The 27,957-nt window shown below is 59.6% G+C and overlaps 1 protein-coding gene across 4 annotated transcripts; it reads right to left on the bottom strand.

Moving 5' to 3' along the window:
* Positions 1-1,087: 1,087 nt before the first annotated feature.
* Positions 1,088-27,721, bottom strand: PALM (paralemmin). 4 transcript variants are annotated; one of them, XM_082622095.1, is made up of 9 exons: positions 27,472-27,721; positions 14,882-14,933; positions 14,304-14,384; positions 13,977-14,107; positions 12,247-12,409; positions 10,567-10,588; positions 9,055-9,117; positions 6,490-6,621; positions 1,088-3,197 (listed from the first exon to the last, which is right to left on the bottom strand). In XM_082622095.1, the coding sequence occupies exons 1-9, from the start codon at positions 27,474-27,476 to the stop codon at positions 2,668-2,670; spliced, it is 1,179 nt and encodes a 392-aa protein (XP_082478221.1). In that variant the 5' UTR covers positions 27,477-27,721; the 3' UTR covers positions 1,088-2,667. The 4 variants fall into 4 exon arrangements, with proteins under 4 accessions (XP_082478221.1, XP_082478222.1, XP_082478223.1 ...); XM_082622096.1 differs by having other exon boundaries at positions 9,055-9,114; XM_082622097.1 differs by lacking the exon at positions 6,490-6,621.
* Between the last annotated feature and the right edge of the window lie 236 nt (positions 27,722-27,957).

The following is a 27,957-nucleotide window of genomic DNA, read 5'->3' as shown; positions in this document are numbered from 1 at the left end:
ACTTAACCATTCTGAGCCTCTCTTTCCTCCTCCGGGAAATGGGGACATCACAGGGCTGGGAGATGCCCCCAGCCCACTTCTACATAAAGGGCCAAATGAGGACATAAAGGCGCCAGAAAGCGTTGGGATGGGCAGGGCCCAGGCCCCACTGACAGAGGGAGGCACGGAGGCTCCAAAAGGGTGGTGGGTGTCCCAGGTGCTTGGCTGTCCTGATTCTTGGTTGAGTTGCAGAGGACCTGCCAGAGTCATGGATCCAGCCCAGTGTCTGCGGGAAAGTCAGGCCACTGGACACAGTGGTCAGTCAACGGGGGAGGGGACACAGTGGATGGGGCTTCCATCCCCCGGGCTAGGGCTCTGTCCTGACCTGCCCCTTGGCTGACTGTGGGACCCCTCTGAACCTCAGTCTCTTCTTCCATCTAATGGGCCCCCAGCTCCAAATCTGGCAGGGCTGCTCATGGGGGGAGAAGGCAGAGACTGGGTCATCCAGCATGTTGGGGGGCACTATGAAAGTGAAGACTCACTCTCCTGTTCCCAGATTGGGATGGCCTCCCCCTCAGGGTTCACACAGCCCACTGTACAGGTGGGCAAACCAAGGCCCAGAGGGAGCAGCCACTCCTCCCACCCAGATCACATAGTGAGATAGAAGCAGGGGTGGCAGCCCCCATAAATGCTTCCTCCCCGTGTCCCCACCCATTTCCCAGGGACTGACTTCTCGGCAGAGCTTAGGGGTGTCTGTCTCCTGGGGGGCTGTGAGCCCAGCAAGGGGCAGCCTCAAAGCCAAAGGATGGAGTGGACCAGGTGTGGAACCCGAGGGCTCCACAGGAAACAGAAAGGAAGGCCTGCCACCGGAAGCTGCCCCCTTACCTCCAGGCCTTACCTGCCCAGGTGCAGCTCAGATGCCCACAGGTGCAGGTGGGGACTCCACCAACTCCCTCACCCACAGCACTGGGTTGAGTCTGAGGGATGTGTGGGCCGCAGACAGGAGAAACCAGCTCCTTGGGCTCTGTGAGCCTTACACCGGCGGTGCCCTACCCCCTGGCCTGGCCGTACCCTCCCCCAGGTGAAATCCAAGAACTCTAGGCCCTGGGGCTGTTCACACTGTTTATTTGCGTCTCTGGGAAAGTCAAGAACATTGGGGCCTCATCACACATCGAAAGCAGAGCGGGAAGCAAGGGCACTTCAGCGGAGGCTCACAGCTCGAGGACTCAGGTGGACTCGAGGAGGAAGGGGGGGTTCCATGGCCACTGCTCAGAGTCACCTCAGAGAGGGCCTCTCATCCCAGCCACCCAGGGGCAGGGCCGAGATGGGGACCCAGGCTGCGGTCCAGGGCGGCCCCTGCACCCACCCTGCTGAGGTGGGGGGCGGCCGGGGCCTTGGGCACCAGGCTGCAGGTCCCTAGGGGAGGGGCCGAGATGGGGCCTGGTTATCCACAGCCCACACGAGAGGGCCTGTGAGCATGTGCACTAATGTGCCTCTGGGGACGAGTGTGGCTGCAACCAGGGAGATGTGTCTGTACATCTAGGTGTCAGCTGCCCCCAGGAGGGGAGCCCCTCACCCCTCACCCCTTCCAGTGAGAGGGGGGCAAGTGCACATCAGGCTGGGCAGCAAATGGGGGTCTCCAGCTGCAACCCAGGGGAAGCTCCCTGTCCCAGGTGGTGTGCCCCCCTCCACTGCCCAGGATGAGCCAGGCCCAGCAGAGCTGGCGGTGGGCCTGATCTCTGGGGTATGGGTGGGGAGACCCAGGACCCTGGTCCAAGCAGGCTGGAGAAGGGGCCAGGCCAGGGGCAGTCCCCCAGGGTCCCTGAATTAGCACCAGGAGGAAGGAGGGCCCAGAGGGGGTGGGAGCTCAGGACATAAAGGGGCTCACGTGGCCCTGCCTTGTGCAGGAGGCAGCTCGAAGACCCCCGGCCCAGCCTGGCCAGAAGAGAGCACAGCGGTCACGCCCCTCCTAAGTGGGTGGCATATCCTCAGGGCTCCCCCTTCCCAGGTTGCATCGTCCACTGGCTGCGCCCACATAGAGCATTGCGGGGAGGGGCACATCAGGCTGGGGTGTCCAGCGGGGCCCATACTCCATTCCAAGACCTCGAGCTTGGGCTCCCCAAAGAGGCACAGCCTCACCCCAACTGCCCGAGATCTGGACCCAGCGCCTTGGCCAGGGAACCCCCCCACTTCCAGAGGCTGAGTGGAGACAGAGAAGGCCCCCAGAACCCCTGGTTCCCGGGACCCCTCTCCGGCAGGGTGTCCCCTCAGGGACCTCATTGGAGGTGGCAGGAAGGCACAGGCAGGAGGCCCAGAGGGAGGTGGGCTGGCCTGGGGCTGCTTTGAGGCTCCAGGTCACACCAGCCAGGACCGCTGTGGGCAAGAGCCGCATCTGTGGAGCTGCCGTGACACGGGGGGGCCCTCGTTTGGGGAGAAGCGGGTGTGTCCGTGTCTCTCCTACCAGGCGTGGGTACACGGCTCAGTGGTTTAGGGTGTGTGTGGGGGTGACGGGAGGGGGGAACCCCTGTCCCTCTCTTTCCGGTGAAAGAAAACTCAGAAGGAACGTGTGAAAACACAGCATGTCCTGGGCCCGTGATTGTGGGTGGAGGGTGGACGGGCGCCAGGAGGGCTGGGCTGTGTGGGTGTCTGGTGTGGAGGGTGGGGCCGGGGTCTGGGGGGCCGGGTGGGTCACATAATGGAGCAGCATTTACAGCGCTGCTTCTTCACGTCGAGGTCCTGGGGGTCGCTGGCAGGGGCCTCGAGCCCCACCTGGTTCTCTTCCCTGGAGCCCTCGGTGGCAGGGGGCTCGGCCGCACTGCCGTTGGGCGGGGCAGGCTCCTTGGGCTCGGCCGCGTCCTCGATGACCACCAGCTCTGCGGTGATGGTGTCCTGCAAGCCCAGAACCTTCTGGGTCTCGGCCTCATCCTCCACATTCTGGTAGCCCATGAAGATCATGGTGACTGGGGGCTCCTGGCCCGGCTGGATGCCGGGAGGGCCTGACGTGGCCTCGCCGGGCTGGGCCTGAACTCCAGTGATCTCCCGCCTGGATGGCGTGGTCCGGACGGCCTCCTCCGACGGCCCCCGGGGCTCTGCTGACCCGGCCACAGACCCTGCCTCACTCAGCGTGACCTCGTCCGCCTTGTGGATGAGTTCGTCCACCTCAGAGGAGCTCAGCGGGTGAATCCCATTCTCCGCCGTGCCGTCCACGGCGTGGACCACTGGCATGTGGGGGGAGAGAAAGAGAGAGTGAGCTGGTTCCCGGACAGGAGGGAAGGCCTGGCAAGGCTAAGAGCCACCTCTAGGCTAAAGGGGAATCACAAACTAAATTACACCTTTAGAACCAACTGACAATCAAAGCTCCTATGGGAATCTGTGGGCACAGGCAAATTGGTGCACAGAGGAAAATTTAGAGGCACAAAAGCATGTGTTAGAAACCAAGAAAGAATAAATGAATCGGGATTTTATTGTCTCGCAGTTTGAAGCATTTCCATATTCCCTAGTCAACTTGCTCCCAGGTGATTACCTTGCAAAGTAGGTCTGTTTGTTTCCATTGCAAAGACGGAGAAAATAAGAGTTCAGAGAAGGGTAGTTAACTAGCCCAACGTCACACAGCTGGCTGTGGCTGGACCCTGCTCTTTCTCCCAGGCTAGGCATTCCTTTCATGAGGATTTGCAGGGATTCTGATTTCCTCCTTCCCTGAGCTCATGTGGATGATCTTGAATTAAAGTTTAGTTCATTCACCCATCTTTCTTGTTTTCTAGTAAATGCCCCAAAGGCTATATATTTTCCTCTGAGTTCTGTTTCAGCTGCAGTTCATGGATTACATTATGTCATTCTGTTTCAAGTGTAAATATCTTATAACTTCCATTTTGATTGATTACCTCTTTAAGCCAAGATTTATTTAGAAGAGTGTTTTTAAATTTGGGGGAGTGGGGGACTGTGGTCCAGGAAAACAGTGTAAGATACAACCTTGTAACAGGACATGGTCACTTTCTGAAAATGCTCCACCCTTGTTTGAAAAGAATGTGTATTCTCCATTGGGCAGAGTTTTGTATGTGCAGTCAAGCTTGTTAAGTGTATTTTCCAATCTCTCGGGCTTTTGTCATCCGTGTCCCCCTGATGTGTCATTTTCTAACCTGTGTTACAGTCTCTGAGGACCAGACTTCAACACCCGGGAGGAGTCCCAGCTGTGGTCTGACGCCAGCCCCAGATCACAGCCCTTCTAGAAACACAGCTGCCCAGCTGCTTACCATGGAGGGAGGGACACACTGGAAGCCCCAGGGACTCGCCTCCTCCCGGGCCAAGGGTCAGGGTTGGCCAGTTTCTGGCTTCTGGCCAGAAGGAAAGTGCTTTCCACTCTCGGTTTCCAAATCCCTGGGGAGGGGCGTCCATGCATCAAGGCCTTGCAGTGACTTTGGGCTGGAGGCCCAGAGGGTGGGGTGTGCCCAGGTCACACAGACCCAAGCTAGGTATTTCCCACTGGCCCCTGCCCCAAGGTAGGAATCCGAGCCCTTGGCTGCCATGGAAATGGATCACCTTCCCATTGCTAAGCAACCAGAGTCCAGTCTGGCGGGTACTGAATCCCCAGGGGTTGGGCCAGGCAGGGCTCAGTGGCCAAGGTGAGGACCTTCTGTGAGCACAGACATCTCTGCCCCTTGGCCCTGCACGGTCTCATCCTTGTCCAGGAAATGGGGCAGCTGGGACGTGCCCAGAACCACACAGCTCATGAGAACTGGAGCTGGGATTCTACTTGGGTCGATGCCCCCAAATTACAGCAGAGCTGGGCTGTGACAAGACTCCTTTAATAGCATCCCGGATATCCCAGAGGCCTGAACCTCTAAGAACACGAGGCTTTGGGAATCAAAACCACAGTGAGATACCACTTCACACCCACCAGCATGGCGATAATAATAATAATTTAAAAATGGTCAATAATAAGGGTTGTTGAGGATGTGGAGAAATTGGAACCCTAATGCACGGCTGGTGGGAAAGTAAAATGGTGCAGCCACTGTGGAGAACACCCCAGCAGTTCCTCAAATGGTTAAACCTAGAGTCCCCACGTGACCCAGCAATTCCACGCCTAGGTATCACCCAAGAGAAGTGAAAACATACGCCCCCACAAAAACTTGTATAGCATAAAACCAAAAGGTGGAAACATTCCAAACGTCCATCAACTGATGACTGGATAAACAAAATGGGATCCATCCATACACTGGAATATTACTCGGCCATAAAATATAAACATGGATGAACCCTGAAAACGTGATGCTCAATAAGAGAAGCCAGACACAAAAAGCCACACAGTGTGTGATTCCATAGATGGGAAACGTCCAGAACAGGCAAATCCATAGATGGAGAGTGGATTCCTGGTTGCCATGGTGGGGATGGGGCAGGGATGGGGTTTTTATTTGGGGAACAGAAATGTTCTGGAATCAGCTAGTGAGGGTGTACAACATGGTGAATATTCCAAAACCCACTGAGTTGTATACTGAATTGTATGGGTGTCCCGCATCCTCTATCTCCAAATTCCATATTCTCATGAGGGCAGCATTTACAGACTTACTAATGGACCCTGAGGCTGAGCTGTGCTAATTTTATACTTGACTCAAGGGATCAGCTCTGGGGACCCCATGTCCTGAAGAAAGCAAATGTTTGCCTTGACTTCAAACGTACTTTTAACATCTTCTTAAAATGTTATCATTACTAAGGTGGGTTTGCTTCTATTCCTGGCATCATAGCAAATGTTGCCCCAAATTTCCCCTCTCCAGGCAGGTCATGCCGAAAATAAACAGAAGTTTAAATGCCAAAATGTTTATGAGATGGCTGTCTAAATTCTGACAGATTTCACAGTTTAAAGGAAAGTTTTCCTTAGTTTAAAAAAAAAGTGAATTTTACGTTCTGTGAATTATATATAGAGAGAGGCAGGCACTCAGGAGCTTTTGCCAAAGCTGCCCTCTCCTGCTGTTCCTAGCTTCCTTGTGGGTATTTCCCACAGCTTACTCCCCTCCCAGCCGTTAGAGGGAACCCTAAAAACCAAACCAGGTCTCAGCACCGTGGCCCCTGCCACCCCCGCCAAGGCTCACCATCCCCCCACACTCCGCATCAGCCGCATGGGCTCCTCTGATTCCCCAGTCCAGCAAACTCCATCCCACCTCAGGGCCTTTGCACATGCTGTGTCCTCACCAGGCGCACTGCTCCCCTACGCCCACTGTGCACCTTCTCACCTCCTCTGCCCCCTCCCCGCACTGCTGGACCCTCACTCGGCCCCCTCTGCACCTCTGGGGGGGTTTTTGTAGCCTTTATTACAACAGTAATTATTTAAATGAGTTATCTGTGAAACTGGGGTTGAAGGGCTGGGCCCTCTGGCTGGGAAGCACCCAGGACAGCAGGCGCCACTCAGGATTCGCCTCCCCAGCCCAGCCTGGCGCTGGCCACGCCTCCAGGTGGGTTCTTGGATGGAGCCTGGCGGGGCGGTGGCGGGGCGTGGCGGGGCGGGGGAGGGGCGCGTACCTTTGGTCTCGTCCTCGTAGACCTTGATGCCCTGAGGGAGGTGCTCCCGGGGGAGCACGGTGGTGCTGGACAGCACCCGGGTCTCCCCTGTCACCTTGTCCTTCTCCACCGTGATCTCCACCGAGTACATGGCTGGCACGAGAGGCACGGGTCACGCCGCGGCCCACCTGCCCATGTGCCCCCCGCCGGGCTGCAGCCAAGCCAGGAAGGGGAGCCGGCAGCGCAGAGCCAAGCAGCGGGTGCCCTCGACGCGGTCCCCCCAGCTCAGCATCCTTCCCTAGCTCCCCAGTCCCGTGGGCGAGGGGTCTGAATTCCTGTGCTCGGGATCCGAGGACATCCCGGCCACCCCGCCCCGTCTGCAAAGCCTTGAACTGTCCCAGTGACTGGGGGGCGTCCCTGGCCCACTCCAGCCAGGACTGGAACGCGGGTGAGCAAGCTCGCGTCTCGCAATGTTCTGGACTGCCGCATTCTCTGTGCTGCACGTCTAAGTCGACTACTGATATATCGATATTCTCACCTGCTCCACTGTGGAGAGGGGATGATGCCCTCTGGACAGGAATGCAGTCACAACCCGTTAAGGCCACCGCTCAACAGCCAGCATCTGCCCCCGTTCTGCAGACATCGTCTGCCTGGGGTCCCCAGCCCGCCTCCATGAAGGGCCCCACATCACCACGGCCAAGACCCCTCCCCACCTGCCCCTCCCAGGTCTTCCCATTCCTCACAAGGACACCTCCGTTCTCCCTCCTCCCTCTCTCACCACTCCCATACCCGCTCCTCGGTCCATCTGCAAATTCCCGGGTGCTGCCTTCAGGACTCCCAGAACCCGCCCACTTTTCGTGCCTCCGCAGCCCCTGCGCGGGGAGGTGGGGGGAGCTGCATCCGCCCCCACTATTCCCCACCACCTTCACCCCACCATTCCCCAGCCCTCTCGCATCTCCCCTGTCCCCCACAGCATGCCCCCACCGTCCTCCTGGACCATCTGCCCCACCATTTCCTCCTTCATCCATCCCTTCCCTTCACCCCCCCACCATCCTTCCCCCTCCCCGCCACCCCTACCATTTCCCCCCACCATCCCTCGCCATCATCCCCCCACCCCCCCACACAATAACCCTTCATCCTCCATCATTTACGCCCCACCTCCACGCCCCCCCACCCCTCCCGGACCCCCGCCGTCCCCTCCACCCTATCGCCGCCGCCGCCCACGGCCTGTTCTCCCCGAAGCCGCCTGGGGGCGCCTGTGAGAACCCAGCGGGGCGCCCTGAGGGCCCCACGCCACGCCCCACCCCACCCCTGGCCCTGCATGTCCTGACCCGCCCCGTCCCCTCCTCCCCCTCCCCGCCTCACTCAGGCTGCTCCAACCAGCACTGGCCTCCCCGCGGCCCTTCCCACCCGCCAGGCCAGGCGCAGTGCTGTCCCAGAGCCTTTGCCCTGGCGGTGCCCCCTCCTGGTGTGACCTCCGCCCCACCTGCGTGCCTCGCCCCCTCACTTCGAGTCCTTGTTCAAATGTCACCTCCTAAGTCAGGCCTCCCCTGAGCCCTTTAATTCAATTGTTCCCTCTCCAGCTCCCCGTGCTCTGCTGTATCCTCTCTGTAAGTTAACCATACAGGCTTTCACTGCCGTCAGAACCCCTGCTCTCCTGGCTGCGTCTCTCCTGCCTGGCTCACAGCAGGTGCTCAGCAAGCACCATAGAATGAATAAGTGGGTGAAGGATGCTCTGTAATCCCACATCCCTCTGAAGCCTGACACCCCACCATCAGACATACAGTTAGTTGGACAGGCTGTGCACTGCTCAGGGTCACCGGCTGGGGGCCTCTGGCTTTGAGCTTGGGCAGGGCTGCTCTAACTGGCACACCCCCTTCTGTCAGCTGCCCCCGGTGTCGTCACGCCCTGGTCTTCACTGCCCTCCTTGGTTCTGTGCCTCCAAACTAACCTCGGGGACAGAAGCAACAAGGTTCTGCCGTTCGTCGTGACTTCTGGTCACTCTTGTTACTGGGTTTGTGCTGGGCCCTGGGCACGAGGTCACTACAATCCCCCCCCAACCCGGTGCCAGCCGTCATGTGATCAAGCATGGATGTGAACCTGACCTTGTAGAGTGCTGAGCACTAATACTGACTCTGCCCTGCTTGGTTACTTCCAGGGACAGGGTGCTCACTCCCTCTCCCAAGGTGGGCCGAGGATGATGAAGGGAGGGAAGGTTTGCAGTGAGCGTGTGAGCCTGTGCCCGCCTCCCTCCTCCCGGGCCCCGGGAGCGAGCTGCGAGGTTGGGGGATGGAAGCCAGGAGGGGCGTCAGGTTAGAAACGCCATGCAAGGGGGCCCATCTTCTCGGGGAAGCTGAGCTGGCTTGTGACGGATGTGCCAAAGCAGAGGGGGCGCCCGGCCCCACCCAGGCTCAGAGCTGCGGCCTTGGTCCAGCTGCCCCCCCATAACCACAGCCCCCACCAGGTATTGCTGAGGGCGCGTCTGCATCCGACCTGGCCCCCTGACCTGGCCCCCCAGGCCCCCCAGGGCTGACACTCAGCCCAGGACAGTGGCTGGACATGGGTCTGAGCCTGGGGCCAACCCACCTGCCTTCATTATGGTGGAGCCTTCAACCGTCCTCAGGGGGGTGTTGGAGATTCGCTTCTCTGCTTGCGGGGCAAAGGGGAGAGAGAGAGAGAAAGATTCAGATGAGAAAACACACAGATTTCCCCCCCTGCAAGACATGTGGACACCCCCCAGATACATGGACTCCCCCCAGGCACATGGACACACCCCAGACACGTGGACACCCTCAGGCATGTGGAGACACCCCCAGACACTTAGACCACCCTCCCACACACTCACCCAGATACCTGGATCCTCCCCCTAACACGTGCACGCACCTGGACCCCTCCGCACATGTGTGCATGCCCAGAACCCCCGAACACACATGGAATCGCTCCCCCAAAAGAAAACACACTTCAGCCCCACAGTCCGTTGCCCATCTCTTTGACCCAAATGATTTTCACAAAATCCCTGAGAAGCCTGCATGGATTTTTTTTTAATTATTAATTTTTAATTCCACAGTAAGACAAGGAGACATTCTCTCCCCATGAATAATTAACTCATGACAAATCAGGCCAAAGACACTTCTGGCTACCACCTCCAGTCCTGGCTGGTGGCGCTCTTTCCATGCTTTACACACAGAAATAGAGACGCTCAATATATATTTTAAAATATAACATGTTAAAGAAATTTAATATACTTACTAATATAGTTAATAAACTGTTACAGCTAACTGTATGTATTTAAATGTCATGTGTACATGTGAAGTGTTTGTAGATGTGTACACTATATACCTATAATAAATCTGGGGGGGGGGGCGTAAAATGGGTGCCAGAGTTCAAACTTTGGGCTTATTTCTTTGTTTCCTGGACGGTAGTCTTCCGCATCTGTGTGTGTGGGACCCTTGTCTTTTTATTTTATTTTACATTTTATTTTATGTATTTATTTTTTAAGGCCGTGCCACGCAGCTTGCAGGATCTTAGTTCCCTGACCAGGGACTGAACCCGGGCTCCATCAGTGAAAGTGCCGAGTCCTAACCACTGGACCGCCAGGGAAGTCCCAGGACCCTTGTCCTTTTAAATAGTGCACTATCTCCAGGACAGCCAGAACCCTGATTTCTCAGCCCCACCAATCCCGTTTTACAGATGCGAAAACTGAAGCCCACCCACCTGCCCTGGAGCCCAGAGTAAGTGGGTGTGGAACAGGGGCGGGGCCGGCCAAGGCCAGGCGCCCCGCGTGGACAGGATGGACCCACCACAGGGCTAAGACCTCAGCCAGACACGCCCCGGCAAAGCCAGCTTCCTCACCTGTAACACGGGTGCTGCAGCAGCCCCACCCAGGGATGTTGTGAAAATTCGATGAAATGATATTAAGGGGCCCTGGGCCGGCTCAAAGTCGGGGCTCGCTGAGAACAATGACAATGCGAGTCATTGTGCTATTATTTTTACTTTTTAGCAACAATAGCACCTTAAAGTCACCCTCCCTTGCCTGCCATCCCCCATCTGGCCAGCAGAGGGCGCCGGGGCCCGGCCCACCCCTTCCCGAAGACGTACCTTTGGGCGTGCCCACCGGGGCCTGCAAGAAAGAACGGAGAGGTCAGGGGTGCCGGCGCCCCCTCCCACATGACCAGTGTCCCACCTGCCGAGGCTGGAGCCTGGGGAGGGCCTGGCTGAGCGGTGACCCCATCAGAGGGGCTGTCTCCTCCTGGACTGATCCCCCACCCTGCCCTAGCCTGTGACAGCCAGAAAGGTCCCAGCCTGCTCAGAAGCCTCCTGGGGCTCCCAGAGCTCCCAGAACAAAGTCCAACCCTTCCTGGTGAGCCCCAGGGCTTGTGCCGGCGGAGACCTACCCACCGGCCCCTCCTGCCTCCTCCCACCCCTGGCCAGCGTCCCTGGCCTCCTCGCTGTTCTATGAGCAGTGTCCCTCGGCTTCGAAGGCCCTTCCTGGATTTCCACTTGGCTGGCTGCTCGCTCAGCCCCCTGACCACCCAACCTAAAGATGGCTCCCCGCCCCCATCCTGGACTGTCCCTCAGGTTACCATGTTACTTACCTAGCCAGGAGGTGGGCATCGTGAGGGCAGAGACCACTCCAGCACGCAGTCTGTGCTCAATCAACCTCACGGAAAGCCCCCTCTCAACTTGAGTCCGAGCCTGGAGAACTCCTACTCAACCCTCAAAACCCATCTCTGGGAAGCCTGCCCAGCCCTCCCATGAATCAGACACCTCACTGGGGACTCCACAGCACCCCATGCTCCCCCACAATAGGTCCGACCACCTTCCTGTGTTTGCAGTTGCCTGATCATGCCCATCTGCCCACTCAGCAACAGCTCAGGGAGGCCAGGGCCTGGGTCGACATCCTCTTGGTCTGCCCCAACCAAGCCTTGGGAAACAGTGAGGGCAGGGCTGTAGGCTCCAGACTGAAGCTATCAGAGCAGCAGCTGGAGAAGGACTGGGGCACACAGCAGGGATGTCTCCCCAGCTGCAGCTCATCTGGGGTGGGGGTAACAAGGGTGGATGGGGGGAGAGGAGGCGTGTCCCACAGCCCCCTGAGTCCTGAAGACAACAAAGGTGGTTGGGAGACTTCTACATTTGCCTTAACATACTGTGGCAACCACAAGCTCGGGGTCCAGAGTTCCAGGGTCTGGTTTCACCTGAACCTGGTCGGATGTCACACCCTGGAATCAATGGCTGAGCCCAGTGAAGACCACTCCTCAGCTGTGCGGCCTTGAGCCAGTCTCTCAACCCCTCTGGGCCTCAGTCTTTTATTTTTTTATTTTATTTTTTTTGGCTGCACCACATGGCGTGCGGGATCTTAGTTCCCTGACCAGGGATCGAACCCGTGCCCCCTGCAGTGGAAGCGCTGCACTGGACTGCCCGGGAATTCCCTGGGCCTCAGTCTTTGTCTTCCATCTAATGGGGACGCTGCTCGCACCTGAAAGGGCTGTCGTGGGGATTAGACAGGTGATGCCTGCAGTGCTCATGAACGTGAGAAGGATGACAAGCAGGGAGAGACCCTTTAGCCGTGAAACGCTGGTTTTCCACTGACCCACTGACCCCCCATGACGCCCCCGCATGGCAGGGAAACTGAGGCCCAGGGAGGCAAAGCAAAGCATGCAGGTCACACAGCTGGGAAGTGGCCAGGCTGGGATTTGGATGCGCCACTGGCCACAGCCCCAGAGGCAGTGAGGGTGTCTGGATCTGGGCCAGCAGGGCGGCGCCCCGGGAACCTCTTACCTGCTGAGAATTCAGCACAGCCTCGGCCCTCTGGTCCTCCTGGGCGGGGCGTGGGGCCGGGGCGGGGACGGGGCTGCGGGCAGGGCTCGGGGCTGCCGGGCTCTCCTTGGCGGCGGCCGGCAGTGCATCCGCGTTCTCCAGCTCCTCGATCTCCTGCTCCAGCCTGGGGACGGCGCACGAGGTGACCACCCTGCTGGGCACTTACGGTGCCCAGCACCGCCCGGCACGTCCCAGAAGGGCTTCCTTAACTTGGATGTTTTCTAACGACCTTGCGAGGTGTTCTCCTTCCCGCGCATGGGAGGGGAAATGGAGGCCTGGAGCAGTGCCAGCAGGCCGCAGAGCGGGGACCCGAACCCAGGGGCCGGCCGGTCCCCGGATCCCTGCACCGCCCGTGCCACTGCTTACTCCTCTTTTTGCTGTCAACAGACTCTCCTTTTTTCCACTCAAATACATTTATTTTTACAGGAATCTTCATCTCTCCAGGGAAACTGGAAAAACCATGTCACTTTCCAAGTATTAGAAGATAATGGTGCACATAAACCCAGTGAAAACAAGACGGGCATATTCAATCCCGCCTGAAGTATCACCTGCCTGAGCCTTTGGGCTGCAGACATTAAAGGCACTCAGCACCCGGGGACACGTTCTCCTTGAAGACTCAGGACAGACCGCGGGTGCGTCTGCAGCCCCCTAACAAAGTGAGCCCAGGTTGGCAGGCTGGACACAGCTGGGGTCAGCCTGGAGAGCTTCCGGGAGGAGGTGTCCAGTGGGGACACTGAGTGGGCAAAATGCAGGTGATGGAACCACCTGAGGAGTGGGTTGCCCTGGCAGGAAGAAAGCCAAGGCCCCCGAAAGCCAGCCACACAGTAGGGCTCAAGGGGAGGCCCTCCCCTGGCACAGGGCTATACCCAGCAGGGTGGGAGGGGCAGGAGACCACCTGGCCCAGTCCCCCGTGGCCGGTGATTCCCATCGACCTTCCATCCCACCCGCAAGTGCCTTCTGCCTGCTCAGTCCCTACCATCTCTCCCGGGCCCATTTCAGCCCCGCCTCCGTCTGGGCACACAGGTCACAGGTGGGAAAACGGAGGCCTGGGGAGGGGAATCCCAGCCAATACTCTCCCACTTTCTTCCAGATCAAACACATCCAGACAGGATCCCGAGGTCCCCACTGTGGGGCCTGCCTCAGCGTCCGCTGGCTGGAGGGCTGGCCCATGCCTCTAGGGCCTTCCCTGGCCCAGCGGACACTGGGATTTTGGCCACTGGAATTTTGGCTGTCACTTCCCTCCGCCTGACCCCGCTGCCCCGGGAGCTGAGCCTGGGCGGCCGCCGGCCTGCCTGCCCGGAAACTCCTCAGGGCCTTTTGTCCCAGCCCAGGGCGATGGTCACTTTCCCCGGCCTGCCCCCTCCCCCGGCTTCCTGCAGACCCAGCTGCAGTGCCTCCGTGGCTCCATCAGCGCCGGGAAGAGCCAGCTGGGCTGGCGCCAGGAAGCCCTGGGGGAGGCCGCATCTCCCACGCTCAGAGACGCACCATCACCCTGCCTCCTCACGCCTCTCACACCTGCCCGCTGCGGGGTGGAGAGGAGGAGGGGTCACACGGGCAGCAACCCCCTCCCCGAGCCTGGGCGGGAGGCTCCCACCACAGCGCCCCCTCCCCCCAGGCACAGGGGCCCGCGGGTGGATCCCACTCCTCGGGCATCTCACCGAGCCCTCCGCGGCTGCCGCGGCCCCACCCACCTGCAGATGGATTCTTCCAGCAGCCGCGCCTTCTGCTCGTCCTCCTGCATCTGTCTCCTCATGTCCTCGTCCCCCTCCGAGGCTGAGGACGGCGTCCCCGCCAGCAGCCAGCGTTCCCGCAGCGCCTTGGACTGGGACAGTGGGGACCAAGGTCAAAGTCAGGGTCGGGGCTGCTGGGGTCAGGTTGAGGTGGGGGTCAGGTTAGGGTCTGAGTCAGGACTGGGATCAGGATAGGGGTCACCTCAGCCTTCCTGCCCCCCTGCTCCGGCCGAGGCCGGGGGTCCCTGGACGCTGCCGCCCCCTCCCTGGCCGAGGCTCCGCCCAGACCTTCAGGTGCTGTAGCTGTCTCCGGTCGTCCTCCAGCTGCCGGCGCCTGTTCTCGATCTCCGCCTGCCTCCGCCGCTTCTCCTGCCAGACGGACCATGTGGTCAAGGCGGGCGTGGGGCGCGGAGACCCCACAAATGCCCAGGCTTTGCCCACACGGATCCCGCTTTTTCTGTAAATGGCACCCCACTGGCCCCCCCACCTATGCCCCAGCCTGTGCCATCTACCTGCCCCCCTCCTGTCCCCCTCCACCTCCCCTCAGCTTGTCCCCCCACCTTCCCCCCGCCGACCTTGGCATAAGGTTGAGGTCCTACCACATGCCAGCTCGGTCTCCCTCCTGCAGGTGGGCTGCCCAGGGGCTCTGAGAGGGCTCTCGGCCTAAGAGTCCACATTCTGAGCACTAAGGGGTTCTCGACATTTTCATTTTGTGGGGAAGTGCCAGCAGGCACTCAAGTTTCCCACTCTACACTGGGGTTCTGTGTCCTGGAGCCCCAGGCTGGGTGTGGGGAGCCCCTGAGGCCCCAGGTCCCCCCAGCCTCCCCCCACTGGCCACACCATCCTCTGGACCAGGAAAAACTCACTGCAATGGCCTGGAGCCGCTCCTGCTGGGACGTGGTCTCTGCCGCCAGGACCCTGGGGGGACAGAAAAGGTCAAGTAAGGTAGGGGGTCCACCCCAACCCTGCTTTTGGCAGATCCAGTTCCAACCCCCACCCTGTGTCTTCCTGATGGGTGAGCCAGAGTTTCCCATCCGCGGCATAGGGCCATTACCCACCCCACTCAGAGGCACCAGCCTCCTCTCCCTGCAGCCTTTTTTTTTTTTTTTTTAAAGTCTTTATTGAATTTGTTACAATATTGCTTCTGTTTTATGTTTTGGTTTTTTGGCCAGGAGGTATGTGGGATCTTAGTTCCCCAACCAGGGATGGAACCCTCACCCCTTGCATCATGTTGACTTAAAAAAATATATATGCACAACGTGAGAGTTGCAAGTTTTTTTTTTGCGGTACGCAGGCCTCTCACTGTTGTGGCCTCTCCCGTGGCGGAGCACAGGCTCTGGAAGCGCAGGCTCAGCGGCCATGGCTCACGGGCCCAGCCACTCCACGGCATGTGGGGTCTTCCCGGACCAGGGAACGAACCCGTGTCCCCTGCATCAGCAGGCGGACTCTCAACCACTGCGCCACCAGGGAAACTCTGCGAGTTAAGTTTTATTTGGGGCAAAATGAGGACTGCAGCCTGGGAGACAGCGCTTCAGATAACTCTGAGAAACGGCTCCGAGGAGGCGAGGCGGGGAGCCAGGACATCTAGGAGTTTCGCAACAAAGGGCAGGTAGTCGGGAACGTCAAAAGATTATAGTTAATTACAGAAAACCAGGACTTCCCTGGTGACACAGTGGTTAAGAACCCACCTGCCAATGCAGGGGTCACAGGTTCGAGCCCTGGTCCGGGAAGATCCCACATGTGGCGGAGCAACTTAGCCTGTGCACCACAACTACTGAGCCCACGCACATAGAGCCCACGCACCGCAACGAAGAGTAGCCGCCGCTCGCGCCACTAGAAAAAGCCCGCGCGCAGCAACGAAGACCCAATGCAGCCAAAAATAAATTTTAAGAAAACCTATATGTCATAAAATAACCTTTAAAAAAAATAAAAGATAAAGAAAACCAGATATCTCAAGTGAAGGAATTTAGCGCTTTTCCATGTATGGGAAGATGCAAGGGTCTGGGCTCACTGAAACCATTCCTTTGATGTGCACCTCAGCTCTCTGGGGCCAGTGTCCTGGCACATCCTGAGTTTCCTCAGGGCTCACCGCAGGGAATGGCTGCAGTCTGATGGCTGCTAGATGGCAAGTATTCTTTTTTTTTTTTTTTTGCAGTACGCGGGCCTCTCACTGCTGTGGCCTCTCCCGTTCCGGACGTGCAGACTCAGTGGCCATGGCTCACGGGCCCAGCCACTCCGCGGCATGTGGGATCTTCCCGGACCGGGGCACGAACCCGTGTCTCCTGCATTGGCAGGCGGACTCTCAACCACTGCGCCACCTGGAAGCCCGGCAGGTATTCTTTTTAGCCCTGAGTTTCCTGAGGGCTCACCAGCTCACGTTGGAGGGTTGCAATCGTTGATGACTGTAACATCCTTTGTTTATTGATATGGCAGGAAATATTCCATTTATAAATATTCCATTCCATTTATAAATATTCCACTTATCAATTGGAAGAGGGAGTCCCAACCACCAGACCACCACGGAAGTCCCCTCCAAGCAGCCTTATTCCCGCATTAATTCTCCCAACAAACCCTCCTGCCAACCCTCGGGGCAGGGCCAAGGGACAGGAGGAGTGAGGCCCAGTCTAGAGACCTAGGAAGGGCTTGAGAAGGAGAAGGCATTGTAGCTGGGCTTCTGAGGATTCATAGGAGTTCCCTGGGAATCAAAGCCTGGAGAAGAGTGTATCAGGAAGAGCAGTATCACCTTTCTGCTCAGACGGAGAGCCTGACCAAGACCGGCCCCTCCTCAGCCTCAGCATTCTCCAGCCCTGGGAGGGACACTTCGGGGAGGAAGGACCCTGAAGCCCCACCCCACAACCTTTGGCTGGCAAAGTCCTCCATGCTGTCCTGGGATTTCTGGGGCTTCTCACACTCGCCTCACCTGGAGTCTCCCAGGACTCCAAAGGCCCAGAGAGAGCTGTGAGCCTCCCAAACACACAGCAGGGGGCTTCCCTGGTGGCACAGTGGTTGAGAGTCCGCCTGCCGATGCAGGGGGCACGGGTTTGTGCCCTGGACAGGGAAGATCCCACATGCCGCGGAGCGGCTGAGCCCGTGAGCCATGGCCGCTGAGCCTGTGCGTCCGGAGCCTGTGCTCCGCAACGGGAGAGGCCACAACAGTGAGAGGCCCGCGTACAGCAAAAAAGAAGCAAAGCTGAAATTTAACCCCAGACTCCCTTCTCATCCCACCCACGTTTTGTTTGTTTGATTTTTTGCCGCGCCACACAGCTCGCGCGATCTTAGTTCCCTGACCATGAATTGAACCTGGACCCTGGCAGTGAAAGTGCTGAGTCCTAACCACCGGACCACCAGGGAATTGCCCCATCCATGTTTTCTGAGAGCCCATCCAGTGCAGTTTTAGCCTTAAACTGGTATGCAGTAGGAGCTGGATAAATGTCAGGTGCCCTTAAAGGGACAGGACTTCATGCTGTTGAGGATCTGGGGCCTTCTGTGGGGGCAAGGGGCCAGCAGGAGGCCCAGGACCTGGAGGTTGAGTCATCCCTGCCCCTCCTCCCTGCTCTCCTGCATCCGCCCTCCCCACCTGGTGGGGGAAGAGGAGCTTTCAGAACCTGACACTTCCCTTCCCACAGTCTCCAGTCTGGAAGCTGCACACAGTAGGTGCAGTGAAATGCTCGGACCCCTGAAGCCCAGAACATCCTCTACAACGGGCCTCAGAATAACCTCACGCTTCCAGGGCCGCTGTGACAATGCAAAAGGTGGGTGGGGGGCGGAGGGTCTCGAGCCCAAGCTGGGGGCTTTGGGACCGTCTGCCTCAAATCCCCAATGACCACAGGGCCACTCTTGGAGGCCCCGTCTCATGGGGGAGGGCCTGGCGGGCACGAAGGGGTTCTGAGCAGTGGGAGCCACAACCCCCCACCTGTCCCCCCATTTGCCCTGAGCCCCTTATCTTCACGGGCACGGCACTGAAATTACAGACCGTGTTTTGGGCCCCGCCCACTCCTTGGCCTTGTATCAGGGCCACCCCGAGGCCTCCACAGACCCTGTGGGTCTGGGCCTCGGTTTCTCCATCTGCACACCCCAGCTCCGGACGCTCCTGTATGTCCCCCGCCCCCTGTGGCTCGGAAGGGAAACAGGCCCCAAGTCGCAGAGCGCTCGGGGTCTACCCCGACTCAAGCCCCCGCCCCCACCCCGCCCGGGGCGGCTGCCAGGTGGACATCCATCCCGGGCTGCAGTGCCCCAGCCACCCGCCCCACTCAGGTTCGGTGGTTTCCTGGCCTTGCTGAGACCGGTGAAGTCATCGGGCTCCCACGCCCCAGCCAGGTGACCCCACCCAGCTCCTCCCTCCCAAGAAGGCACCTCCTCCCCTCCCAGGGGCCCAGCAGCACCAGCTGCACCCTCTGCAGTTTCCCCCATCCTTCCTCAGGGAGGCCGGGTTCATCTGGGTGGAGTTCAAGAAAGGCTTGATCCAGCTATCTGGCTCAGATGCCCTTCCTGAAGGGCCAGGCCAGCTGGATTTCTAGGTCTGCCCTGTCACCCTGTGTGACGCCAGCAGGGTGCCACCCCCTGAGCTCCCCACACAGGCCTGTTTCCTCAATTCTTGCAGACGCCACACTTCCCACCGCAGCCCAGGTCTCCACCATCACCTGCCACCTCCCTGTCCCCTGACAGCCCACAGCCAGAGGCAGCTTCTCCAAATGAGAATCCAAACCAGTCGCTCTCCTGCTCTCAAGTCCCCCAGGCTCCCACCACCCTTTGCGAAACACCACAAGGCCCAGCCCGCACCCACTTCCCTGCCCTGGCGCCCTCCACTCTCCCTCCCGCTCACTCTGTTCCAGCCACCAGGACCTGCTGGCTGTGCCTGCCCTGCACCAAGTTCATCCCTACCTCAGGGCCTTTGCACTTGATGTTCCCTCTGTCTGCTATACGCTTCCCATAGCTGGAAACTGAGGCCCACAGAGGGCGAGTCACTTGCCCAAAGTCACACAGCTAGGAATTGAGAGCTGGGATTCGAACTACAACTGCCCAGCTCCAGGCCACACCACAGGGCTTCCCCTTTCCTAGCCCCAGCGTGGCCTCCAGGGACCCACTCAAGCAGGAGGCAGAGTTGGGGGAGGGGGCATAGCAGCTGAGACCCCAGTGCAAATAGGGCCGTGGCGGGCAGAGCTACCAAGCCACCTAATGCCAGGTCCCCACCCTGACAGGCAGGTGGCCATTCAGGCCAGACACAGGGATGGCTGTGAGGCCAGCTCTCCAGGCTGGAGACAAGGCGGGCAGTGTCCTCGCTAGGGCGGCCAGTCTCTGCCGGGCCAAGCCAGGGCAGGGGAAGGTCAGGCGGGCACACGAAGAAGAGGCGCCGGACCAGGAAGAGAATTTCTATCCCTCCCCATCCGCCTGGCTGTCTCAGCCCAGACAGCCCGAGGGCCGCAGGCTGTGAGCCCCACTCAGGTGCCCTTCCCCAGGCCTGGGGGCGCCAGAGCCGCCCGGGGCGCGGCCGCCGCCTCTGGTGATGGATGGCTGGGCCCACGGGAGGCGGTCGCCCTGGCAACCGCGCCATCCCCATGGCAACGCCGAGGCCTGCAGGCGCGCGGGGGTGGGGCCGGCGCCAAGCATCTCCCGTCCCCAGCCCGGCTCTGGGGGGCTGAGGGGCTGCTGGCCTCGGGCGTCAGGGGCTGCCTAAACAGGGTGGGGCTTGGATGGGTAACAGGGTCTACCCAACCCCTGCTGCAGGAGGGAGGGCTTCCCGTTCTGCTTTTAGGTGCATCTGCCCAGGGAGGGGCTTCTACCCGAGAAGGGTCTGAACCCGCCCTCGGCGTGAGGCAGCCAAGGTCAAGTGAAGATAATGCTCAGCATCATAAATCCGAAAAATAAAACAAAATAGGGGCTTCCCTGGTGGCGCAGTGGTTGAGAGTCCGCCTGCTGATGCAGGGGACGCAGGTTCGTGCCCCGGTCTGGGAAGATCCCACATGCCGCGGAGCAGCTGGGTCCGTGAGCCATGGCCGCTGAGCCTGCGCGTCTGGAGCCTGTGCTCCGCAACGGGAGAGGCCACAACAGTGAGAGGCCCACGTACCGCAAAAAACAAAAACAAACAACAAAAAACCCAAAATAGGACGATGGAACCCTAATAAAACAGCAATACAATAGGAACACCTTCCCCAGCGCTAACCATCTTCTGTAGGCGGGTCTCAGCCCCACTTTACAGAAGGGAAAACTGAGTCTGGGGAGGAGCGGGGTCTGTACACATTTGCTAAGTGTCCAATCTCCTGAAGATTCTGTGAGGCACGTGGGATAATTATGGCTGTTTTATCAATGAATGGACTAAAGCATCTAAATGGTGAAGTGGGGACCTGGACCCAGGCAGGGTCGGGCACACGGAGCACAGGGTCTCCCTGAGGTCTGGCGGGGGTAGGGGTGGTCAGTGGGGTGGTTGAGATGCTCACTTGGGCTCAGTGAGGGAAACAGAGACCAGATTACAAAAGATTTCACAAGCTGGGCGCAGAAGCTGAGTTTTGGCTAAAACGCATGGGGAGGATTTAGAGCAGCACGGCGGCTGCCTCCGCTGGCTGTGTGACCCGGGGCAAGTCACAAGCGTCTCTGAGCCTCCACTGGCTCCTCTGGTCGATGGGCCACAGCTCGCAGCTGCTGGTGGAGGGACATGCCCTCCGTCAGGACGCCCACCATCAGCACGCGCAGGTGTCTGGTCCTTGCGCGATTATTTTTATGGCGCATGGAGAAAATTCTGGGCTCGAGCAGCCTTGTGGGCGGCTCAGGACTCAGCGAGGGTGTCGGCTGGGAGCGTGTGAGATAATCCTGCTCCAGGAGATGAGCTAATGAGACCCAAACCCAGCGAGCCAGGCAGAGGCCTCAGCATTGCAGGCGTTTATTTTTTGAAGGCCCAGAGAGGTTACACAACCGGCTCAAGGTCACCCAGCGGGCAGGACAAGACCGGGGCCGGAGGTGGGAGGCCGGGAGGTGGGAGGCCGGTGTGTGTGTGGGGGTGACACTTGTCTTTCCAGAGCCCACTCCTGGGCAGCTCCAGCAGGAATGAGAGGGTCCCAGCCCAGACAGGCAAGGAGCCCAGCGCTGGAACATTCCTGTGCTGACTGAAAGGAAACAGCTGACAACGACCTTGGCCACAGGTCGGGGGGTGGGGGGGAGGCAGAGTCACGCGGTGCCGGGGGTGGGGGGTGAGAGGGAACCCAGCGGCCCCTTCCCCCATTGGGTGGGGGATGGAGTGGGGGGAGTCGGGGGAGGCTGGTTCCCAGCCCCAGCCTGGGTTCCTCCTAAGCGCCAGCACCTTCCTCGCTCCAGACCCTCCCGCAGTCCTGTCACCCTGAGTGAACCTCAGCCTCTCAGCACGCAGTTCAAGCCCCTGTGTTTGTCCCTCACCCTTCCCCAGTTCCCTGCCTTCCCCTTTCTCTCCTCCACCTCCAATCTCAGCTCAAACACAGCTGCCTCTTTCAGGAAGCCTTCCTAGGTCTCTCCCCTCATCAGGAAGGAACTCCCCTTCTCGGAGCCCCTCGGCACTCGGCGCAGGTGGGCCCCCGGGAACACTGCTGTCACTAGTGAGGTGAACAGCCCACGAGGCATGGGCTTGCTACAAGCTTCAAGGCAGAGACACATCTCCACCCCCATGGTGCGGACCAAGGTCGGAGCAGGTCCCAGACCCAGGGGAGCAAATCTTGTTGCCTATTAACCTGGGATGGGGAGGGGGGAGCTGGACCCTGCCCTGGGCCCTCACAACAGGATAGGGCAGCAGGGGATGAATGGGGGCCCTTCTCAGGCTTCAGGCAAATCCAGCAGCAGAGACCAGCCCCAAAGACCCAAGGTCCCTCCCACCCCTCACTCCGCTGCTCCCACCACCTCAGGGCCTTTGCACTGACCGTGTCCCCAGGCCTGGGGCACTTCTCTGCCAGGTCTCGAAGGGGCTCACTGATGGGCCTGTCTTCAGATGTCACCTCCTCACTCAGGCCTCCTCTGACCCTCATGAACCCCAGCATCTCCCAACACCGCCCCCTAGCCCTCACCATCAGGAAACACCTAATCATTTAACTTATTTTGTTGATTTCTCCACAATGACAGTGACTGTCTCTTTTTGTCCCTGCCGTGTCCCCAGCAGTTGGTACACAGCAAGTACTCAATAAATGTCCACTGGGCCAGCACATCAATTAGGGTCCTTCCATTTCCGGTGGGGGAACCCACCTAGGGGTTCCCCACCCTTGTCACATTCCTGCCACCCCCGGGGACCATCTGTCCTGTGATCACTTCCTTTTTTTAAAGAAACTCACTGTCACATCTTACATTTATCTAAAACAGGACCTGGGTGCCTCACATCCAAGAAAGGACAGAGGACAAGCCCCAACCACCTCGGACGTGACTTACAAATTAATATATAAAGCGACCCAAATGCCCATCAACGGATGATGGATAAACACAATGTGGTCCCTCCACACACGGAGCATCACTCAGCCCTGAAAACGGGTGAAGCCCTGACACTCGCTACAACGTGGATGGACCCTGAGAACACGATGCTCAGTGAGAGAAGCCAGACACAGAAGGACACGCAGCGTGTGATTCCATTGATGGGAAACGTCCAGAACAGGCCAGTCTAGAGACAGAGAGTGGGCTCCTGGTTGTCAGGGGCTGGGGAGGGGGTGGGGAGTGACTGCTGATGGGGACGGGGTTTTCTAGAGGTGATGGAACGTTCTGGAATTAGCAGTGATGGCTGTACAACTCTGTGAATGCACTGAAAAACACTGACTTGTACACTTTAAATAGGTGGATTGTGTGGTGTGTGAATGATATCTCAAAAAAGCTGGTAAGAATAAAAATATACATAGATACAGCAGAAATGCTGGCCCTCTCACCAAGGGCCTTGCTGGGGCCAGAGCTGGGGTCCTGCCCACCCCACGGGGCATTGTAAGGCCCTGCCAGCCATGCCCTGAGGCTCTCCAGGGTCAGAAGGATCTGAACACAAACTGACCTGGTCATCACCTGCCCGCTCCCTGACAAGTGTTACTAGAAACCTCCCGCCAAGCCAGCTGCCCTCCCCCCACCACCCAGGCTGGGCTCCCAGGCCTGCCCTCACTCTGGTCCTCATGTGTCTTGCCCACCACGGGGCCTGGCTTGGGCTTTGCCTCCCAATACCTGGCCCAGTCCAGACTGTTCCAGTGATGCGCTCTGACTTGCCCTGAGTTTCTGCTTGAAACCTGTCAGGCAGGAGACAGATACCACAGCCCAGTTCTCCACTCCTCAGACACCATGACCTCCACTCAGCCATCTCGTGCTGCATGGAGACCCCTCTGAAGCATGGCCAGGGTGCACTCTAGCCTCCCAGCACATACAGGGGCTGGGCCATCTTGCCCTGACCAGGCCACCGTCCCTGTAGGCAGCTCTGACCACCACAAAGTTCTGAAGTCAGTCTACGCCGACCCAGACCTCGGGTCCTGCCACCCCTCCCCCGGCTCTGGCTTTTCTCCCCAAGCTGCTCCCACTGTCCCTGTCCAGGCTGAGTTCTGACTTGCTTCTCCCTGCTCTGGCCCCTCTGCTGCCAGAGCCTCTTTCTGGTGCCTGGGTAAGAACCTCACTCCTCCCCTGCTCAGATACCATCCATGGCTCCCTGTGGCTCCCCAGCTGGGCACTGTAGGCCCAGAAGGACCTAGCCCCAAGAGCACAAACCAAAGAACACTGCCTTCTCCCAACACGTTCCCATGTCTGGTCCTTTGCACAGACCAGTCTCTGCACCAGGAACACCCTTCTGCCTGCCTGGGTAAACCCTTAAATATATTTCTCAGAAAAGGTCCATGACAGAATGGACAGGAAACCTTCCGCACACCTCAGAGAAGACCCTCCATGGGCTCCTCCAGACCCAGACCCCTCTGATCCTGCACAGGGCTAGGGTGATCAGCAGGGAGTGTTTCTTAAATGAACAGATGAGGAAATTCCCTTGTGGGACAGTGGTTAGGACTCGGCCCTTTCACTGCCGGGCCCCAGGTTTGATCCCTGGTTGAGGAACTAAGATCCTGCAAGCTGCACGTTGTGGCCAAAACCAAACAAACAAACAAACAAAAACCCAAAACAGATGACAGGCTTCCTGGGTAGAGATAGGATGGAGGGAATAGGGTCCCAGACTTGGAAAAAGGTGACGTGATACTCTTTAAGAAAATCAACCCACTTTCCTGCATCAAAACCTGAAGCCCTTGAAGATGGGCCCTCCCCATAGGGCTGGGACAGAGCTGTGAGTGGTCCTTACAGGGCCCAATCCCTACAGCACCCACCCTCCCCTAGCTGCACCCCACCCAGGAGGGGCCTGGGTGGGCTCGTGTCTCCATTCATCAGATGAGAAAAGTGAAGCCCAGAGAAGGGGGGTGGCATGACTGAGGCCCATGGGGGGTGAGAAACCCCCTCTCCATGCCCCACTCCCAAGTCAGCAGTCACAGAAGGGGTCCCTGGGGTGGATGCAAGGGCAGATGGCCCCAGGAGCCCAGACCACAACAAAGGCCACATTCTATGTAGCCCAGCCAGCCAACCAGGCTGAAAAGCTGATGTTGGGATACCTAGGAGCCCCCCAGCCCACAACCCCTGGATACAGGAATGTGCAAAGACCCCCTCCCCAGCCTTTCCTGGCACCTAAGAGGATGGCCCAGTAGCAAATGCCAACATCACCCCTTTCTGGCTGTGTGGCCTCAGGCATGTCGTGTCACCTCTCTGTGCCTCAGTTTCCCCACGTGGACAAAGCACTCAGAACAGGGCCTGGTATACGGCAAGTGCTCAATGACTGTTAAGTAACTAAATCACACCTGCACTTCTCAGACCACCTTCCCGCATTCCTGCCACCACCTCTAGTATTAGCTGCTTGTCCCTTCCCTTCAAATCCACTCACTGTCTAAATCCAACCCCTTTGTTTTCAAAGGAAACAAAGTTACATCGTTACCCAGACTAAGAAAACCAGAAGCCACTGCCACACACATCAGAGTAAAAACATTAAAAAAAAAAAAGATGAAAATAAAAACTTGTTATTAAGTTCAATTATCACTGGCTACTGCTGCCTTTTAACTGGTTTGCTTCTCATTAAAGGGAGATTCGCAAGCGTGAAAGCAGCATTAAGAGCCCACTTAGCACCCAATTGAGATGTTCTCCTTGAAACTGTCCAGACCTCAGGGCGGTCAGGGGTCTGGGAAGGTCCCGACCCAACTCTGCTTTCCTGCTCTGTCCCTGCTTTCCTGCTCTGTCCCGGGGTCCGAGCCTTCCCCTCACCCAGGAGAGGGCTTTGGACATCTGAGGTGGCAGCTCCCAGCTAAAATATCTTTTATTTTACCAGCCGGGGCCTGAGGGTCCCAGAGGAGCAGCACCTCACCCTCACCTGGGGCCACACAGCAAATCCTCCCCATAGCACAATGCACCCAGCTCCAGACCCCCCACCCAGGCCCCACCCTTGTCCCACATTCGGAGCACCACCCAGCGCCCACACTGGGCCTTGTAAGAATCCTTTCATTCTTAAGTTAATGAAAATTCGTTTAATCCTTAAATTAACGAAAAATTGTCAAAGTCGTAAACGTCTTTTTAAAAGAAACTTTCCAGCACCACCATAAGCTGCCACCATCTCCCGTGATGGCAAAATCCATGGAAACCGAAGGAGGTGGACGATTACGTCCTAGCGGCTGCTGCCTCCATGCCTGGAGCCTGCTCTGCCCTCGTGGAGAAGGACGAAGAGCCTGGGCAGGTGTTCACGTAGGGCGGCACCAGATGAAGCCTCTCCCCACCCATCGTCACCCCGATTGCTGGGGACAGGCGATCTCGCACGGCTATTTAAGCGGTTAACACCAAGTCCTGTCCCACGCCTGCACCCAGAAAAGCCAGTGATCCGCCTAACGGGGGACCCCACAGAACCATATCTGACCCATGACCAAGAAGGCCTGGGGGCAGGGCAGCAAGCACCCGGGGGCCCTCCGTGTGCTGTGTGACCGTGGGCCAGCGGCTGCCCCTCTCTGGGCCTCCATAAGCTCATCGAGAATGAAAGGGGGGCTGGAAAGGAAACAATGGGGTCCATCCGGAATATCTCACTCCTCTGCTCTGAGTGGGCGTTTCCTCCCTCTTCACCCCTCCTCCCTCAGGCAGCCCCCTCCCCGGGGCCACACCCTGCCTAAGGCCTGTTATGGGCAGGCCCACAGGCGTCCCCTTGGGCCCCAAGAGCAGATAAACAAGTGAGGGGAACGCAGCAGACTGGTCTGGGCCCCAGCTCCCCTGAGCCCCTGGCTGGGCTCCCGGGGCCGGGCTGGGCCTTTGTCTGGGTTTTCAAAAGCAGAGGACATAGGGTGCCGCCTTCCTGGGAGGGGGGCGGGCAGGAGGCTGCGGCTCCCACCCAGCTGAGGGTGTGGCGGGTCACGGGTGAATCCCTGGAGGAAAGTTGCAGGCTCAGAAAACACACCCAGTGGGAAGGGCAGAGGAGCCGAGCCGGGTGGGCTGGCTGGACCTCCATGTCCGGCCCCAGGCAGGGTGGGGACCCGGCCCACAGTGGGGCAGCTGCTGGCCCTGGGACAGGGTAGGTGGGCTGCGGGACACCAGACACCCCCTTCCCAGCCCCCTGCCCACGTAAACGCACTCCACAACCTCCCTGCATCCACCTGTGGGAGTGGGGGTGTGGGGGGATGCCCTGACGCCAGGAAGAGAGGACCTGCGTGGAAGCGACCAGGCACACTCACTGGGCACCTGCTGGTGCAGGACCGGCTGCCCGGCAGCTCCTCACCCAAGCCCCCAGACCCAGGCTGCCCACCGCATTCGCACCCGGGCCAGCGGGCTCTTGGCTACATCATTTGGGGCCCCGGCTACATCATTTGGGGCCCCACCTCGGGGGACACTTTCCCCAGGAAGACATGAGACCCAAGCTCCCCTGTTGGAAAGCACCTGGACCTCTGGTCTCACACACATCCCAGACCCGGAAGCCTGGAGAAAAGCACCCCTACAAGCCGGGACTTCGGGCGGGTGGATCCCCGCCTTAGCAGGGGCTCCGGACAGCACTTGAGGCCCTTGGGGAGGGCAGCCAGGCGAGGGAGGACCGGCCGGTGCGCATCCAGGGTGCAGGGCACGGCGAGCTCAGGCTGGGGGTGGGGGAGTAAGCTCACGGCCGGCCGGGGCAGTGAGGAGGGGTCCCCCCATCGCCCCAAGTGGACGAGGGCCTGCCCCGGGGGCGCGGGCCGAGCGCGGGCGGAGACACAGCGCATCCTCTCCCCACCCGCGCGCGCGTCCCGGGCCGCCCCCAGCCGCTGCCGCCCGAGTCCCCAGGAACCCGTGGGCCGCCGGGGCCGAATCGTAGGGAGGCCTGGGGCGGGCACGACCCAGCCCGAGTCCCTCCCGGGCTGAGCGGGGATCCCGGAAGCCCCGTGCCACCTCCCTGCCCGCGCGGTGGCGGCGGGATTGGGGGCCTCAGCCTCCCCGGCGCCCCCGGCCCGAGCGCGTTACTCACTCCATCTCCCCGCCGAGGTCCGTGGGTCCGCAAGGCCGGGCGGCGGGGGCGCGCGGGGAGGGCCGGCGGGCCGGCGGGCTAAGGCCTGGCGGCCTGGGCAGAACGGCGCGGGGGCGGCGGCACCGGCGCGGGCATCGCCCCGCGCGCGGCTGTTTATTGTCCGCGCGGCGGCGGGCGCGGGGGGTGGGCTGGGCGCGCGCGCCGCCGCCGCCGCGTTTCGCTCGCGCCCCCTCCCGCCGGCTCCCGCCTCCTGCCGCCGCCCGCCTGCGCCTCCTGCCGGCCGCCGCCGCCGCCGCGCCCCGGTCGCCAGGCGCCGTTCCGCCCAGCCCGCCGGAACCTCCGGCCGCTCCGACCCATTCATTCCATCTCGGCGCGGGGCTGATTCTCCGGCCGAGCCAGTCCGGAGTCGGCCTGGGACGCAGCCTGGCCGCCATCCATCCCACCCCTCCCCGGCTCCTGGTCCGGAGGGGGAGCGAATGGGGACAA

Source organism: Mesoplodon mirus (assembly GCF_964341445.2).
Source record: "Mesoplodon mirus genome assembly, chromosome: 5".
NCBI classification, from domain to species: domain Eukaryota; kingdom Metazoa; phylum Chordata; class Mammalia; order Artiodactyla; family Ziphiidae; genus Mesoplodon; species Mesoplodon mirus.
The sequence above is the reverse complement of the archived record's forward strand: the minus strand, read 5'-3'. Positions and strand labels throughout refer to the sequence as shown.

What these genes read in the sequence shown, in the direction of transcription:
- PALM (XM_082622095.1), bottom strand. An exon ending in CTGGAAGAATCCATCTGCAG is followed by an intron (nt 12,410 to 13,976) that starts GTGGGTGGGGCC and finishes CGCCGTCCCCAG; the next exon opens with GCTGGAGCAGGAGATCGAGG. An exon ending in CTCCACCATAATGAAGGCAG is followed by an intron (nt 6,622 to 9,054) that starts GTGGGTTGGCCC and finishes CTCTCGTGCCAG; the next exon opens with CCATGTACTCGGTGGAGATC.